The 18,006-nt window shown below is 30.0% G+C and overlaps 1 protein-coding gene across 4 annotated transcripts in view; it reads right to left on the bottom strand.

The window, feature by feature from the left end:
- Positions 1-2,405: 2,405 nt before the first annotated feature.
- Positions 2,406-18,006, bottom strand: part of LOC135127603 (facilitated trehalose transporter Tret1-like) — a 28,955-nt gene continuing 13,354 nt past the window's right edge. Inside the window, exons 1-2 of one of the 4 annotated variants that reach the window (XM_064054099.1) lie at positions 16,420-16,487; positions 2,406-4,085 (exon numbers count right to left, since the gene is read on the bottom strand). In XM_064054099.1, coding sequence (XP_063910169.1) covers positions 2,658-4,025 — 1,368 coding nt within the window. In that variant the 5' untranslated portion in view covers positions 4,026-4,085; positions 16,420-16,487 and the 3' untranslated portion in view covers positions 2,406-2,657. Of the gene's footprint in view, positions 4,086-16,419; positions 16,488-18,006 lie in introns of those variants that run through there. The other 3 variants (XM_064054101.1, XM_064054098.1, XM_064054100.1) reach the window with 3 other exon arrangements.

Raw genomic sequence — 18,006 nt, 5'->3', positions numbered from 1 at the left:
CGGAGCCTAATTGAAAAATCGATATTTCCTTATACAAATTTTCCATTTTTATGTTTTAAGTTTCTTGTTGTGAAAAGAAGTCTACACATCTAAGACAAAAACGCAAAATGTAAGCCCCGCCCACCCGCCCTATCTCCATTGTGATGATTTTTTTATTCGCCGTGAACCAAGGGGGCGGAGCTTAACTGCAAAATACTTATTTCCTTACAAGAAATTAAAACATGTTTTTGAATATCGTGTTGTTCAAAGAATATTATGTACATTAAGAAAAAAAAGGCAAAATATAAAATTCAAAAAGCTTGATTGTGTTTGATTTTAGAAATTCAAAAAAATCGAAAATTTCGAAGTTTAAAATAGCAACTTAAATGGGAAACTTGATATAACTTTTTTTTAGAACAACATGGTTCAAATTGTTAAGAAAAATATAAAATTTTTGTCAGGATGTGGTCGATTTTTGGAAACGCCGAAAATTAAAAAAAAACTAGATGTAAAAGGTTTTCTATTTTAAAATTACAGTTTATTAAATTGTAACTCTGGTTGGTCTAAAGAAATACTGGATGAATTTATAAACATTTTTTATTTCTAGATTTTGAAACAAAATCCCGAGTTGTGTTGTGAACAAATGGCTATGTATATTAAGAAAAAAAAGGCAAAACATAAGCCCCGCCCACCCGCCCTATCTCCATTGTGATGATTTTTTTATTCGCCGTGAACCAAAGGGGTGGAGCTTAACTGCAAAATACTTATTTTTTACAAGAAATTAAAAACATGCTTTTGAGTGTCGTGTTGTTCAAAGAATACTATGTACATTAAGAAAAAAAAAGACAAAATATAAGCCCCGCCCACCCACCCCATTTCAATTGTGATGATTTTTTTATTCTTAGAAACTTAAAACATGTTTAAAGTGGTGAATTTTTGTAAAGAAATATGGATTTTGCAATTAGGCTCCGCCCCTAGGTGTGCCAACGAATAAAAACTTTATTACTATTTAAATCAGGGCAGGTATGGGTTGGCTTTAATTTTTTCTTAATACATTATAGTCTTTGACCAACACGATACTTAAAACATGTTTTTTATTTTTTGTAGGGAAATAAAAATTTTGCAATTAACCTCCACTCCCTTGGCTCACAACGAATAAAAGAATCATCACAATCGAGATAGGGTGGGTGGGCGGGGCTTATATTTTGCTTCGTTTCTTAATATACGTAGTCGTCTTTTCAAACAAGAAACTGAAACCATGTTTAAAATGGGAAATTCTTCTGGACAAATATGGATCTTGCATTTAAGCCCCGCCCCTCGATCTGACAACGAATGAAAAATTCATCACAATTGAGATTAAGATCGGGGCGGCTCTGGGTGGGGCGTAATCTTTGGCTTTATTTTTTTCTTAATACACATACTATTCTTTGAAGAACACGATACTCAAAAACTTGTTTTTTATTTCTCGTAGAGAAATAAGGATTTTGCAGCTAAGCTCCGCCCCGTTGAGATAGGGTGGGTGGGCGGGGCTACAATTTGCCTTTTTTTTTTCTAAACATGTGTAGACTTATTTCGACAACAAGAAACTTAAAACATGTCTAAAATGGTAAATTTTCAACAACAAGTTTATAAATCTCACTTTAATCAACGTAGACAACGGGCGGAATGTTAAAAAATGTCCACAAATCTATGACATTTTCGGCGTACAGTGACATCTAAAGGATTATTATAATTAAAAACCTAAGTAGACTCATTCATTTGTAAACGTTCTTATGAGACTGCATTATTAAAAAAAAAATATGAAGAAAACGAGCGCAGCGAGCACATTTTGGTTTTATTACAACAATTGGTCTAAAGTCGTCTCTACAGTAAAGGATATTTCAACTTGGTAAAATTCTGTGCTTGTATTTGTGGTTTATGAATCCATCTTGATTTTGTTTATTGTTATTATAATTTTTCTTGTTTAATTCTTCCTCTATATTTTTAGTTATTTGTGTTATTTAAAGGGACAATAAAATTGTAGTCTGGTTGGTCTTGTATGTGTTACATTAAGCCGTATTTGTACCTCACTTGAGTCTACACCGGTCGTTTTAAATTTATTACTGGAAAGATCCAGATCAATTTCTATTTTCATCAGGTTTCCATTAGGCTGTAATGAATGAACGTCTTTAACCATCCTTGGCATTAAAGTGTTGCATTAGAAATCTAATGGTACAAGATCTAGTGTCAGCACTGGAAAAAAATATTTACGATCTTCATAAAGTTTCTATAAAACTGCTATAAAATTAAAATACAATTTAATAAACTACATTGTTCTATATACGCCGTAATTTTATTCCCACTTAATGTCAACACAATGCGTAAAATTTGAAAAATAGTTGATCAATTATAACTTTATTAGTTGACATTATTATAAAACAACGCAAAACAGCTGATAATCGGTTGTTTATTTATGATATCGGCACTCTAGTACATCACAATTACAATAACAATCACATCATTTTGGAACAGGTTCACTTCTACGTTCTAAACGTAACTAAAATATCAAGCATCAAAACAGGAAAGGTACATTTGTAATGACTTTGACAACAACTAGATTGGTCAGTATTGTATCGGCACACCCTGTATACTCCTAGCCTAAACATTTTTTTTACTGATTTATTACTATTATTATTAACTTAAGTAACCGCCAGAATCCTCTCAATATCCTCCAACGTCCTCTTCTTCGTCTCAGGAACCGCCACCTTCAAAAACCCCACCGCCCCCACCATCACCAGCGCGAAAAACCAGAACGCGTAATGCGTCCCTACCGAATCAACAAACAGCGGAAACGTCTTCGTGATCACAAACGTACACCCCCAGTTGAACGCCGCCGCCATGGAGGCGGCAGAGCCTCGAATCGCCGCCGGCAACACCTCCCCCATCATCAACCACGGAATGGGCCCCAACCCGAACGAAAACCCCAGCACGTAGACAATAAAACACGACAGTGGCAGCCACTCCACCGCCCGGAGGTCGCTCCCCCTCACCTTCAAGAGGTAGAAGTACAACCCCAGCACCCCCAGCATGGTCGCCATGGTCACGCAGGACGCGTACATCAGGATTTTGCGACCGAGACGGTCCACCAGGACCGCGGCTATAAAAGTCGAGACGAAGTTGACAATTCCGATGATGGCCGTGCAGAAGGAGGCGTCCATGGACGACCCCGACTCCTCGAAGATCTGGGTGGTGTAGAAGAGCACGGCGTTGATGCCGCTGAACTGCTGGAAGAACATCAAGCCGAGCACGATGGAGAAGGCGCGGAAGTGGGGTCTGGTGCACTTGACGGTGTTGCGGGGGTTTTGGACGCGTTGGAGGTCCTCGAGCTCTTTGGAGATGTTGCAGGATTTGGAGCGCAGCCACTGGAGGGAGGTTCGGGCGTGGCGGACTTTGCCTTTGGAGAGGTACCATCTGGGGGTTTCGGGGATGAGCCAGACTACTGTGAGGAAGGGGAGTGTGAAGAGGATGCCGATGGCGGCGAGCTGGCGCCACTCGAAGATGTTCCCCGAGACGAAGCAGATGAGGATGCCGAAGTTGCCGAAAGTCGTGGGGAAGAGCCCCAGGCGACCGCGGATTGAGGGTTGGAGGGTTTCGGCTAGGTACACCGGGAGGGCGAAGCTGGTGATGCCGACGCTGTAACCGTTGAGGATGCGGCTGAGGTACATGGTCCAGTAATTATGGGCGAGGTAGTTGATGGACCATGCGACGACGAAGATGATGTCGGTTAGAATGAGGGTTTTCTTGCGACCGAAGAACTCGACGAAGGGTCCTCCGGAGAGGCTGCCAACGAGAGCTCCGACTGGTAGCAAACTGAAGATCCAGCTGGTTTCGCTTTTGGTAATATTTAATTCTTGCACCATGGTGGATTCGGCGGGGGAGGAATAGGCAGAGGCGTAGCCCACCACGATGGACAACCATGAAACGATGGTAGTAGCGAGGAGCTGCGGGAGGACATGGGAGTGTCTTTTATCACGCACTGGGAAGTTTTCTTCCAGAAGCTTACTCATCCTAGAGTCGTGTACTCATTTCTGGGCTTGGAGGGTGTACGACCATGGTTGCCCATTGCGCTAAAACAGAACCCACAATCAGTTTCATGGTAGAACCAGAATGATTAATTCATGACCTTTTTAATAACACCATCAACTGTCAACTAGCTCCGTGTTTGCCCTTCAGATACGTTAAATTCCCCCGACAAGTGTTTCTATTCCCTAGACCGGTTTTTTGTTTCTTTTACTTTTCCCTAATTGCTACACCTGGGGAGCAACTGGCGTTAAAATGTCATTGTGTGCGAAGACGCGATGTCAAAGCAAACTGTCGTCCGGTTGATGGATTATCAAAAAAAAATTGCGTTGTGGTTAAAATGTGGTGTTGTTTAAATGGGGGTCGTTGAACTGTTTAGCGAGCATCAATGGGCGAATTGGTGGTTTTACGTGTTGGCTGTATTGATTGGGCGTAATTTTGTTGATAAAGATGGTGTGACATGACAGGGCTTATGTTTATCGAGTTTGCTGTGTAATTTTTACTTTCTGAGCAACACAGTAAATTTCTTTGTTTTTTTTTTAATAAAATAAAATATCCCTGCAGTTGAGGTGTTTAGTTTTCACCCTAGTCATTATTCGTTTATCCCCTACCAAAAAATTGATGACGTCATCTCAAAATTTTGCCTATAAATCCTCTCCGAAATATTATGACTTTATACTTGTGGTATATTAATGCACACGTAATTTTTAGAATTACTTATACAGGGTGATTAAAAAAAATTAATGAATGCGGCAGTTTATTTTATAAATTAAATCAAAAACGACTCAGTACATTTTCCCGAAAATTTGGAATTCATTTATAGTTTTTCGAAAAATCTGGACCAATTTTTTGATATCACAATTTTTCGCTTTTTTAGTTTCTTTCTTTTCTCAATTTTTCCGTTTTTCAATGTTTGAGTTTCATAATTTTTCCTTTTTTCAACTTTAATTTTTTCAATTTTTCGTTTCTTCAGGTTATCCAGTTCTTGATTTTTAATTTTCATTTTTACAATTTTTTAATTTTCATCTTTTCGATTTTATAATTTTTCGTTTAATCGTTTTCAGTTTTTCAATCTTTGATATTTCAATTCCTAGCTTTCCTAAATTTTAAATTTTCCAATTTCGCAATTTTTGAATTTCTCGATTTTCTGATTTCTTTAATTTTCAATATTTCGATTTTATAATATTGCTATTTTCGATTTTGCACTTCTTCGATGTCTAAGTTTCTCAATTTTTGATTTTTTGATTATTCAATTTTTCGTTTTTTTAATTTTTCGAATTTTTGATTTCCCATTTTAGGATGTTCAAAGTTTTCATTTTATATTTTTGGGATTTTTCCCTTTTGGTTTTAAATCAAAAGTTTAAAATTCGAATAATTGAAAAAAAGAAAAACTTAAAAATTGGAAACATTGAAAAATCGAAAACGTGAAAAATGAAAAATTTCAAAATCGAAAAAGTGAAAAATCGAAAAACTGAAGAAACGAAAAATTGAAACACTGAAAAACTAAAATCAAGAAACTTGGATTTTATAATTTTTTGTTTAATCGATTTTTTCAATTATCAATCTTTGATATTTCAATCCTAGTTTTCCAATTTTGCAATTTTTGAATTTCTCGATTTTCCGATTTCTTTAGTTTTCAATAATTGGATTTTATAATATTTCTATTTTCGATTTTGCACTTCTTGGATGTTTAAGTTTCTCAATTTTGATTATTCGATTGATCAATTTTTCAAGTTTTTGATTTCCCATTTTTAGATTTTCAAAGTTTTCACTTTATATTTTTCTTTTTTTCAATTTTAAAAAAGTTTAAAATTAGAAACATTGAAAAATCGAAAACATGAAAAAATAAAAAATTTCAAAATCGAAAAATTAAAATCGAAGGACTGAAGAAACGAAAAATTGAAACACAAAAAGAAACTTAGAAATCAAAAAAATTAATGAATGGAAAAATTGAAAAATCCAAATATTAAAATATTTCATAATGAAAAATAACAAAATTATGAAAACAGAATACTGAAAATCTGAAAAATCGAGAAAATAACGAAAATAAAAGGGGAATCGAAAATTTTCAAATTGAAAAACTAAAGAAATTGAGAAATTGAAAAATTAAAGATTGAAAACTCATGAAACTGCAAACCGAAAAGTCGAAAAATCTAAAAACTGAAACATCCAAATATTGAAAGATGGAAAAACTGAAAAATTTTCGGAATGAAAACTCGAAAAGTCACATGTCGTAAAATTGAAGAAACAAAAAAAAGATAAACAGAAATTGAAAAATTGAAGAAACTAAAAACTGAAAAAAATAAAATTAAATATACAAATAGTTATAACATCGAAATCCTGAAAAATTGAATAACTCGAAAAATAAGGAAAATAAAAAACCGAAACGAAAAATTGCAAATGGAAAATTTGAAGAAATGAAAAATTTAAGAAGTACAAACATATCGCAATTTTTCGTTGTTTCATTTTCCTTATTTTTTCGGTTTTTCTCTCAATTTTATAATTTTTCCTTTAATCGTTTTTAATTCTTCCATCTTTGATATTTGAATTCCTAGCTTTCCCAAATTTTAAATTTTCCAATTTCACAATTTTTGAATTTCTCGATTTTCTGATTTCTTTAATTTTCAATATTTCGATTTTATAATACATATTGCGTTTTTCGATCTTGCACTTCTTCGATTTTCAGTTTCTCAATTTTTGATTTTTCGATTGTTCAGTTTTTCGTTTTTTCAATTTTTTGATTTCCCATTTTAAGATTTTCAAAGTTTTCATTTTATATTTTTGGTTTTTTCATTTTTCCCTTTTTGTTTTAAATCAAAAGTTTAAAATTCGAATAATTGAAAAAAAGAAAAACTAAAAAATTGGAAACATTGAAAAATCGAAAACGTGAAAAATGAAAAATTTCAAAATCGAAAAAGTGAAAAATCGAAAAATTGAAAATCGAAAAACTGAAGAAACGAAAAATCGAAACATTGAAAAACTAAAATCAAGAAACTTGGATTTTATAATTTTTTGTTTAATCGATTTTTTAAGTCATCAATCTTTGATATTTCAATTTCTAGTTTTCCTAAATTTTAAATTTTCCAATTTTGCAATTTTTTAATTTCTCGATTTTCCGATTTCTTTGATTTTCAATGGTTGGATTTTATAATATTTCTATTTTTGATTTTGCACTTCTTGGATGGTTTCGTTTCTTCAATTTTTCAAGTTTTTGATTTCCCATTTTTAGATTTTCAAAGTTTTCATTTAATTTTTTCTTTTTTTCATTTTTTATTTTTCACTTTTACAGTTTTTCCTTTTTTTTTTATTCAAAAGTTTAAAATTTGAAACATTGAAAAATCGAAAACGTGAGAAAATGAAAAATTTCAAAATCGAGAAAATGAAAAATCGAAAAATTAAAACTGAAGAACTGAAGAAACGAAAAATTGAAACACAAAAATTAAAATTCAAGAAACTTAAAAATCAAAAAAATTAATGCATGGAAAATTTGAAAAATCCAAATATTGAAAAATAAGAAAATTATAAAAACAGAATACTGAAAATTTGAAAAATTGAGAAAATAACGAAATTAAAAAACGAAAACGAAAATTTTCAAATTGAAAAACTAAAGAACTGAAAATTGAGAAATTGAAAAATTAAAGATTTTTTCGATTAAAGATCCAAATATTGAAAGATCGAAAAACTGAAAAATTTTAGAATGAAAACTTGAAAAGTTGCATGTCGTAAAATTGAAGAAACAAAAAAAAGATAAACTGAAATTGAAAAATTGAACAAACTAAAAACTGAAAAAATTAAAATTAAATATACAAATACATAATTACAACATCGAAATTATGAAAAATTGAATAACTCGAAAAATAAGAAAAGTAAAAAACAGAAACGAAAAATTGCAAATGGAAAATTTGAAGAAATGAAAAATTTAAGAAGTACATGTGGTTTATCAATTTACTCACTGTTTTTAGAATTACTTATACAGGGTGACTCAAAAAAATGATACATTTTAAGTTTTAGTTCAAGTTTTTTTTTTATTTTTTCTTTTTTTGATTTTTCAGTTCCTCGAATTTTGATAGTCCATTTTTCAAATTTTTGTTTCTTCTATTTTTGGAGTTTTCTATTTTATATTGTCAATTTTTTGTTTTCCAACTTAATAATTTTTGAATTTTTGATATTTTTGATTTTTCGTTTTTTAGTTTTCCATTTTTCAGTGTTTCGGTTTCATAAGTTTTTCTTTTACGTTCATTTTCTAATTTTTTCAAGTTCTCAATTTCAACATTTTAAAATTTTCGTTTATTCAGTTTTTCAAATTTTCCAGTTTTACAATTTTTCGATGTTACAATTTTTTGATTCAGTTTCCCTATTTTTAATGTTTCGATTTTTCAATTCGTTCCTCAATTTTTTAAGTTCTTAGTTTTTATTTTTCATTTTCTCGATTTTTTAATTTTTTTTTCTTTATTTTGTATCACAATTTTTCGTTTTTCAATTTTTTTATTTTTTTATATCTTTCGATTTTTCGTTTATTTTGTTCTTTAAATTTTCGATGTTCGATTTTTTAGTTTCTCGGTTTTCCAATTTTTAAATTTTTTCGATTTTACAATATTTCGTTTGTTTAATTTTTTAGTTTCTCAATTGCTCGATTTTCAATTCTTCGTTTTCTCAATTTTTCAAGTTCTTGATTTTTATTTTTTATTTTCCCGATTTTTTCATTTTCACTCGATTTTATATCACAATTTTTCATTTTTTTATTTCCTTTATTTTTTCAGTGTTTCTTTCGATTTCATAATCAAAAAATGGTCAATTTTGCAATTTTTCGATTTCTCGAGTTTTCGATTTCCTTAATTTTCAATATTTCGCATTTACAATATTTCGTTTTATCGATTTTGCATTTTTCGATTCTTCAATTTTTCAAGTTCCTGATTCCAAATTTTTTCGTTTCTTCATTTCTGATTTTTGAATTTTATAATGTAGCAATTTTCCCATTTTCTCGAATCGAAAACTTGAACAATCGAAAAATTATACAATCAAAATATGGAAAAATCACAAAAATCGAGAAATCAAAAAATTAATAGATATATCAAAAAATAGAATGACCTAAATTTTATCAATTTATAAACTTGAAAAAACCGAAAAATAGCAAAATATTAAAACTGAAGAAACGAAAAATTAAAAAAATCAAAAATTCAAAAACTGAAAAGTTGGAAAACAAAAATTTGAAAAATGGACAATCAAAATTCGAGGAACTAAAAAATCGCGAAATTCAGAAAAGTTAAAATTAATAATAATAATAAAATTGGAAAATTGGAAATTCAAAAAACTGAGAAATCGAAAAATTGCAAAACGCGAAATTGAAAGAAACGACAAAATAAAATTCATAAGATTCAAAAAATAAAAAAAATCTCGAAAAGACCGCAGTTAAATCTCAAAGCCGTACATTCTAACCACGCCTTCTTACAATCGTTCTTTAATTGTTCCAATAACATAATCATTAGCAACCTATTACAATCGAGCCACAAAAATTCCAAAAATTCCAAATACGCCAAAACCAGTTTATCAAAGAACACGTAAATACCTTTTACCGTCTACAAAGTAACAATTCTCACGTAAGAATGAACTTGCACAACGAAAGTTCATTGAGCAAACATTGCCAGACCGCGTCTACGCCTTATGTGTCACGGACGTTCCCCATAATTGTTATTAACATTGTAAATAGACTACCTATTTGGTAATTTTAATAGCGTATTAATTTAATAGGCCGACACCTGCACCGTAAAAAATTCGACAATAAAAACATAATTAAAGTGGACACAGTTTCGAATGTCGTAAATTCTTAAATGTCATTCAGAAACAATTTGTGATTGCCGGTATTCAGCCGGCATTTAAAACTTAATCTACTAATGACTCTTTCTTCATTTCCATCATTATTATCAATTTACATATTTTCATTATAATGGTAATTATTTCATCGAGTGAGCAATTATACTAATTCAGGCGGACCTTGTTTTCGTTTTAATTGATTCAGAGGTGAGTTTTTGCCGAGCTTTAAGGCACTCATTAACGTTCGAGTGCATCGTTTTTTGACAGAACCGGAGTGACGATGAAATTTGGGTCGTTTCCGGATGGAAAAAGCGGAGTTCGGTAATCCGGCGAATTTCGTGAACAAAAAAAATTTAAGACGTTTTGTGAATTCACACTAAAAAAAACACTAAAACTCAAGAATTTGAAAGTATTTAAATTTGTATTCTGGTTTTTAAACTTTAACAGCGTAGTGGCGAATTTGGAATTCTTAGAAGGTTAAAATTCTTGCATTCATATATTGGCACCTTGAGTTCAAGTATACAGTTGCATTTTTTTTTTGAATTTAGATTTTTTATAAAACTAAACGAAAGTTTTGAAGTTAGGAATTAGAGAAGTCTAGAATTCTTGGACACCTCAGAAACCTTCAAAATTTTGGAATATGTTGTAATCTTACTGAAAACTTCAAAAGTTGATGAAAACACGTAAAGCTTTCAGAAACCATAAGAACTTTTACGAATGGTGAAATGGAATTGTGAATATTAACAACATAACAACGACAATATTGTGGTTGAACGTTTCCGAAAAATTAGATAAGATTCGAGATGACGTCATTCTTAAATTATTACTATTATTATTAATAAAAAAAAAAGTCTACAAAGAATGGTTTCATCGTCAGTATCAATCAACAAGAAATCTGTGTGGATTCAGATCCATCCCACCTCCTCTGTGGTAATTAGGCGTGAATTGAACAAATATTTACCCGTTTCCATTGTCACCAATATCTAAACATTAATGAACAACAACAACAAAATTGCATTCGTTTATCGTTGCATAACGTTTCGACAACCGCCGTAAATACTTCACCGTAATTAAAAAAGCAATAAAGATAAGAAAAGTATTCTTTAGCAATTTGCCACTTATTGCCTTATTTACGCTATCGTTATTTAATTTGTATCTTCCTATTCGCAATCGACTTCCGCAGCCGACCGCACAATTTTTCCTAGCTTTTAGCCGACGATCGAACCTCGCTAAATCCGGCATGGAAGAAATCGGTTTACGGTCGTTACAAAACGCGAAAAGAAAGTGGAGTAATGCGGCCGGAGGCTAAATAAAATTAACTTGCGGGAGGTACACTAAATTTATAAACAAAAAATTACTGGTTGGACGCGTTTGATAAAGCGATAACACATGCATTAGGAACTTAATTCTGACCACGGCTTTTTAAGAACGACATGTGTTCCGAAAGTGGGGTCCTCAGCGGGTGTTAATTAAGAGATATTTGTGGTAACGAGATGTTAAAAAAAGTTGATGTGAAATTTGAGATTTAAGGAGGAGGACTAAGACACTTTAGATATTCATTATTTTATTTCTGACCGAATTAAAATTTTCAAGTCCGAAGGTAGTAACGAAGTTCTTTAGTCTTACGAGAATAGACTTTCGGGATGGTAAACCAACTGGAAATAATAGAATTCTTAGAAGTTTTACAAACACACGATAGTTGTAGATGTTAAAAAATTTTGAATTGAGTTATTAACCTTTTCCAAAAATTCCAGAATATCTTTAGGGAACAACGACATAAACGCAGGCAACATTTCTTCTATTGCTTTTAGTAGTTCTGAACCTGGACTGGCCACTTCTGTCGTCGAATTCGGCATTTTTTCCTAAAAGTTCGTTAAATGTGCCTTTTATTTGAAAGAAACTTACCTTTTTAACGAGACTTTTGGCTGTAAAGCTTGTAAAGAAATATTATTTGTTAAATGAATGTCGGTTGTCTTTATGCGTCTAAATCCAGCTGTACGTGAGTTTTTATTTTTGTTATCACTTGGAACGAATAATTAAAACATGGCTTAGGCACGAAAAATTGGAAATTTAATTTACGTTTGAAAGCGTGAATAATAAAATTTTATGAAGCAGATAATAATAAATTTCTTTTTTCAAAACATCCAAATTTTTCAATTTTTTGTTTCCTCAATTTTTCGATTGCTTGATTTTTATTTTTCATTTTCTCAATTCTAATGTTCATTTTATCAATTTTATATCGCAATTTTTCGTTTTTCGATTATTTTTATTGTATCAATTTCTGGATTTCTCGAGTTCCGATTTCTTTCATTTTCAATATTTCAATTTTAATATTTTATTTTTTCGATTTTGCACTTTTTGGTTCTTAACTCTTCCGATTTTTCAATTTTTTGTTTCTGCAGTTGTTCAAGTCGATTTCCAATTTTTAGATTTTTCAAAGTTTTCATTTTATACTTTTTCATTTTTTGATTTTTGCAATTTCTTCTTTTTTTTTCAAAAAATTGAGAAACTGAAAAGTTAAAAAACTGAAAAAACAAAAAATTCAAAATCGAAAGAGTGGAAAATCAAAAATTGCAAATCGAAGAATTGAAAATACGAAAAACTGCAAATTGAAGAACCGAAGAAACGAAAAATTGAAAAACTTAAAAATCAATAAACATAAAAATCGAAAAATTGGAAAACTCTGAAACTGTAAAATCGAAAAGTTAGATAATCAACAAAGTTGTAAATTCGAAAACTTGTAACACTGAAAAATTTGAAAAATTGATGGAAAAGTTGAAAAATTAAATTTCGAGAAACCGAAAAACTAAGAAGCGAAATATTATAAAATCAGAAATTTTAATTTTAACTTATAAAGGTTATTACATATAAAAAATAAATTTTTGGAAAATTTTGAATTTATTTGTCTCCGTAGAATTTTTCGATATCACAATTTTTCGTTTTTTCAACTTTAATTTTTTAATATTTCGATTTGTAATTTTTCAATTTTGCAATTTTTGATTTTTCAGTTTCTCAGTTCTGAATTTTTTGATTTTTAATTTTTCGTTTCCTCAATTTTTCAAGTTCTTGATTTCTATTTTTCATTTTACCGATTTTCTAATTTTCATTTTCTCGATTTTATATCGCAGGTTTTCGTTTTTCACTTTCTTTATTTTAACAATGTTTCTTTCGGTTTTATAATTATTGTAAAAATTTTTTCGATTTCTGGATTCCTCGATTTCAATTTTAATATTTCGTTTTTTCGATTTTAAAGTTTTTCCATTTTTAACTCTCAAATTTTGATCTTTCGATTTTTCAATTTTTCAAGTTCTTAATTTCCAGTTTTTAGATTTTTCAGTTTTCATTTTTTCATTTCTGATTGTTCAATTTTATAATTTCTCCATTTTTCATTCAAAATGTTGAAAAATGAAAAAATCGCAAAAAATTCAAAAAACGAAAACTGCAAATCGAAGAACTCAGGAAACGAAAAATTGAAAAATTGAAATACGAAAAATCAAGAAACTTAAAAATCGATAAAATTCATGAATCGATAAATTGGAAAGAAGAAAAAAAAATCGAATCAAAAATTGGAAAACTCTGTAACTATAAAGTCGAAAAATTATAAAACATAAAATTGACAAATTCAAATTTTATAAGTTTTCGAAAAATTTGAATGTATTCACCTTCGACCAATTTTTTGATATCAAAATTTTTCGTTTTTTCAACTTTAACTTTTTCAATATTTCAATTTCTCGACTTCCAAATTTTTCAATTTTTCGATTTGTAATTTTTCAATTTTGCAAGTTTTCGATATTACAATTTTTCAATTTTTCAGTTTCCCAATTCTTGATTTTTGATTTTCAATTTTTCAAGTTCTTGATTCCTATTTGTCATTTTACTGAATTTTCTAATTTTCATTTTCTCGATTTTATATCGCAGTTTTTCGTTTTTCGTTTCCTTTATTTAATCAATGATATTCAACTCTCTCAATTTTTGATCTTTCGATTTTTCAATTTTTCAACTTCTTAATTTCCAGTTTTTACATTTTTCAAAGTTTTCATTTTATACTTTTTCATTTTTTCATTTCTGATTTTTCAATTTTATAATGTTCTAATTTCTCCATTTTTTTATTCAAAATGTTGGAATATTTAAAAATCGCAAAAAAATTGAAAAACTAAAAATCGAGAAACTTAAAAATCGATAAAATTCATGAATCGAAAAGTTGGATAGAAGAAAAAAAGAATCGAATCAAAAATTGGAAAACTCTGTAACTATAAAGTCGAAAAATTATAAAAATATAAAATTGACAAATTCAAATTTTATAAGTTTTCGAAAAATTAGAATTTATTCACCTTCGACCAATTTTTTGATATACGAAATATTTTCGATTTTGCACTTTTTTGATTTTTAACTTCCTCAATCTTTGATCTTTCCATTTTTTTAATTTTTCAAGCTCTTAATTTCCCGTTTTTCAATTTTACAATTTTGTAATTTCTTCATCATTTTAAACTTGAAAAATTGAAAAACCGAAAATTTAAAAAAATTGAAAAATTAAAAAACTGAAAACCAATACAAAAAATTCAAGATCGAAAGAGTGGAAAATCGAAAAATTGCAAATCAAAGGACTGAAGAAAAATAAAAAAATTGAAAAATATCACATTGAAATAGGAAAATGTGTTAAATCAGAACATTGAAAAACCGAAAAATTGAAAAAAAAAATAAATAAAAACGGAAACGAAAAATTGCAAATCGAAAAACTGAAGAAACGAAAAACATCCAAAAAGTGGAAAATGGAAAAATTGAAAAAATTTAAAAGTCATAAAATTGAAAAAACGAAGAAAAACTGAGGAAGCGAAAAATTGAAAAATTTTAAATTATAAAAACAAAAAATTATAAAATCTGAACATTGAAAAATCTAAAAATTGTAAAAATAACGAAAATATAAAACCGAAACAAAAAATTGCAATCGAAAATTTGAAAAAATGGAGAATTTAAGAATCGAAAAACTGAAAAATGAAAAATTGAAAATTCGAGCAATTTTAAATCGAAAAAGTTAAAATTTAAAAATAGAAGAAGCAAAACAATGAAAAACTGACAAAACACAAATCGAAAAATGGAAGAAACGAAAAATAAAAAAAAATAAAATTGAAAAATAAAACATTAGAAAATCGAAACACTGAAAAATCGAATAATTGAAAAAATAAAGATAATAAAAAACCGAGACGAATAATTGCAAATCGAAAAATTGAATGTGCAAACACGAGAAACTCAAATTGAAAGATTCCAAAACCTAAAAATTAAAAATTTCAAAAGTTTGAAAATTGAAAAATTGAAGAACTGTCAAAAAAGCTGCAGAAGTGTTATTCACGCCACGGTTTTTCACTTTATAGACGTTTTCGTGAATCAAAACAAAAAAGAAATCATTTTTCAATACCCTTCGACTAGTTTTTTTTGCAATTAACTAAAATTTTGTAAACATTTTGCAACTTCTGTAAGTATCTATATCCCGATAATACACTTTTATTTGGTTATTTAGTTATTTTAGAACTTAAAAACAATGGCTGAAATTGGCCAATTGAAATAGACAATCAATGACTTATTCTGGAAAATTTTAAGAAGCGCACTTCAAGTGCAGCCGTATTTTTGACAACTTGGCCTACTTAAATTCTTGCCGTTATCACTTATTGATCCATTTATTTTAATTGCCGTAATAATTTTTATTACGCTAGATTACGCTTTTAGATTATGTAATGTAAGTTGGTAACGTTATATAAATAAAAATAGATTTTTCCGAACTCACAATCCACAACACAACCAAGATGTGTCAGTTTTTGACAGAAGAGAATTAGGGTATTATTTTACCACCAACCTAAGTCTCGTTACCATTTCGACCAGCATATCATTACACGCGTGTTTAACTTGGATAATAAAACGCACAAGAGCTATTTAATCCGGAAAAAAGAAAGTTATCCGAATTTGGACAAAATGGGTAATTTACCAACATCATTATTTTCTCATTACGCCTCTATTACTCGTTGACGTAACATTTCCACTAGTTGCCCATTTACCGATCCCACATGTCCCATATTTTTTGTAAATTTGGACCTAATGTCTAACTAATCGTTCTCCCATGAATTTTTTTCCCAATAATAAAAAAAATCGTTGCACAAGTAACTCAAGGCGCAGTGATCTAATCTGTAACCTCCACATAGCGCCAAAACGTTTTTCCTCGGGTGAAATTCAATACCACCTTTTAATTAAACTACCTGGAGCTGGGGGTCTCCGTGTTGGCGTTAACGCCCGAGGTAGCTACGTACAGATTTTACAGTTTCGATAAGACACGTCAAAATAAAACACCTGCCCAAAACGACGTTGGCTTGTCTAGTAATTACTTTAATTAATGCAGTTTCGTCATAAAAAGTCGAAGGCACGCTCCGACCAAGTATCAAAGAGAAACGACGAACATCTGCCGAAGTTGGGGATTTTAATCACGAGATTCCCCGTCATTACCAAGGTTTTTGGATATTTTCCGACTCGATTACACTAATCACATTGTCACATTTATGAAACAAAAAATAGACTTGAAAATACCTGTGATCCCTCCTCAGAGACAGCACGAAATTAACTACCGAAGACAAAGCAGAAATTGTTTTTTGTTATCTCTTCGTTCGTGGACAATTCGTGGTAAAATATTTACTTTTTAGCAAAAATATAATCAGTTGATTGTCAAAATACAACAACTAAATCAGTTTCCTTTTTAAACACGCCGGGAAAATATTTACTCTAATAAAAGTACCTTAAATAAATCAAAATCGCCATTGTTTAATCGTAGTGTAAATTTTGCCATCTGCGTGATTACTTAGTACGGATTGTGATAACAGGAGCGGCACGTTGTTTGAGTGGTTTGTTTGTGTGCCGCTTCGTAGCAAAGCGGGGCGGTTTTATGCATCATGATTACGTTTTGTTGTGGCGACTAAATTTTATGCTCTAATAATTCAGATGTGTTAATAAAGTAATCTCAGATTAAAGATCTATAATCTCGGCGCGGATCTACGCAGGAAATTTATTATGTAAAGCTAATTCGAGTAGGATATAGAAGTGGGTAAAAATGAGATGTTTATTAATGTAATTATTTTAGACGTAAATTTGATTTAGAATTGGTCTGCACATCCGATCGGTGCTACCGGTTTTTTATTTATTAGTGGGTTTTTTATTTTTGGTTGGGTGGTCTTTCAGTTCCTTTGAACTCAATTTATACTGAGATGGTTGTAGCTAAAACTTAATATTAAAAAACTGTAAAATTTCTGAAATTTTAGGAATCTCAAAAGTTTTGAAAACTGAATTTAAAAATTTTGGAATTTTGCCTTGAATGTCTTCAACATTTTTACAAACGTAGAAGAAAGAAAAAGGCGTTTGAAAAAATCTTGGAAACATTCTTTAGAGTAGAACTTCTAGAATTTAGAAATCGTAGAAATTTAATTAGCAGCACTAGCATCTGGTCATTTTCTACTTATTTTATTTCCTGTTCTTATTTTCGTGGTCCTCTTTTTTATAATTTTTAGTTTCAACTGCACGTATTATATTTTTTTTTGTTATTAGGACACATATATTTTTATATATTCCCATTGGTCTATACCTACGCTTTAAAACCTTAGTTTATTTTTGAATTTCTGATGCGATGTTGCCACGTTATTCTAATTTTTTGAAATTTTTTTGCACAAATTATTTTAAAAATCTGTGTTACAATAATTTTGTGGAAAGATAAACAAAGGTACGCGGTTTGTCGTGGTCTAAATTAAATTGTATCTTAATATACAGAGTGTTTATAAAATATTTTTTTACAATTTTCGGAAATCGATATTTCAGTTTTTTCTAATAGAACACCTGCATTTGATTATTGCATCTTATTCTGTTACACACCAGTAATAAAACGCAAGATGCTTGACTTGAAAAGTAAAAATGTTTTAAATTTTTTATCAACGCTCGGTATATTAAAATTTTATTTTATTAATACCAGGACCTTTGCCTTTCTTTACGTCTCCACAAAATATTGTATTACAAATTTTTAAAATAATTCATCCGTGATTTTTTGTGAACTCCGACATTACTAATAATATTTAAGAAAATTGGAACAACGTGACAACATCACATTAAAATTTCAAAATTAAACTGTGGTTG

The sequence above is a fragment of the Zophobas morio genome, unplaced genomic scaffold (genome assembly GCF_036711695.1).
Source record: "Zophobas morio isolate AGI-343-1 ecotype UQ-CSIRO unplaced genomic scaffold, CSIRO_AGI_Zmor_V1 ptg000012l, whole genome shotgun sequence".
Taxonomy (NCBI): domain Eukaryota; kingdom Metazoa; phylum Arthropoda; class Insecta; order Coleoptera; family Tenebrionidae; genus Zophobas; species Zophobas morio.
Note: the sequence above shows the minus strand (reverse complement) of the source record. Positions and strands in the feature narration are given on the sequence as shown.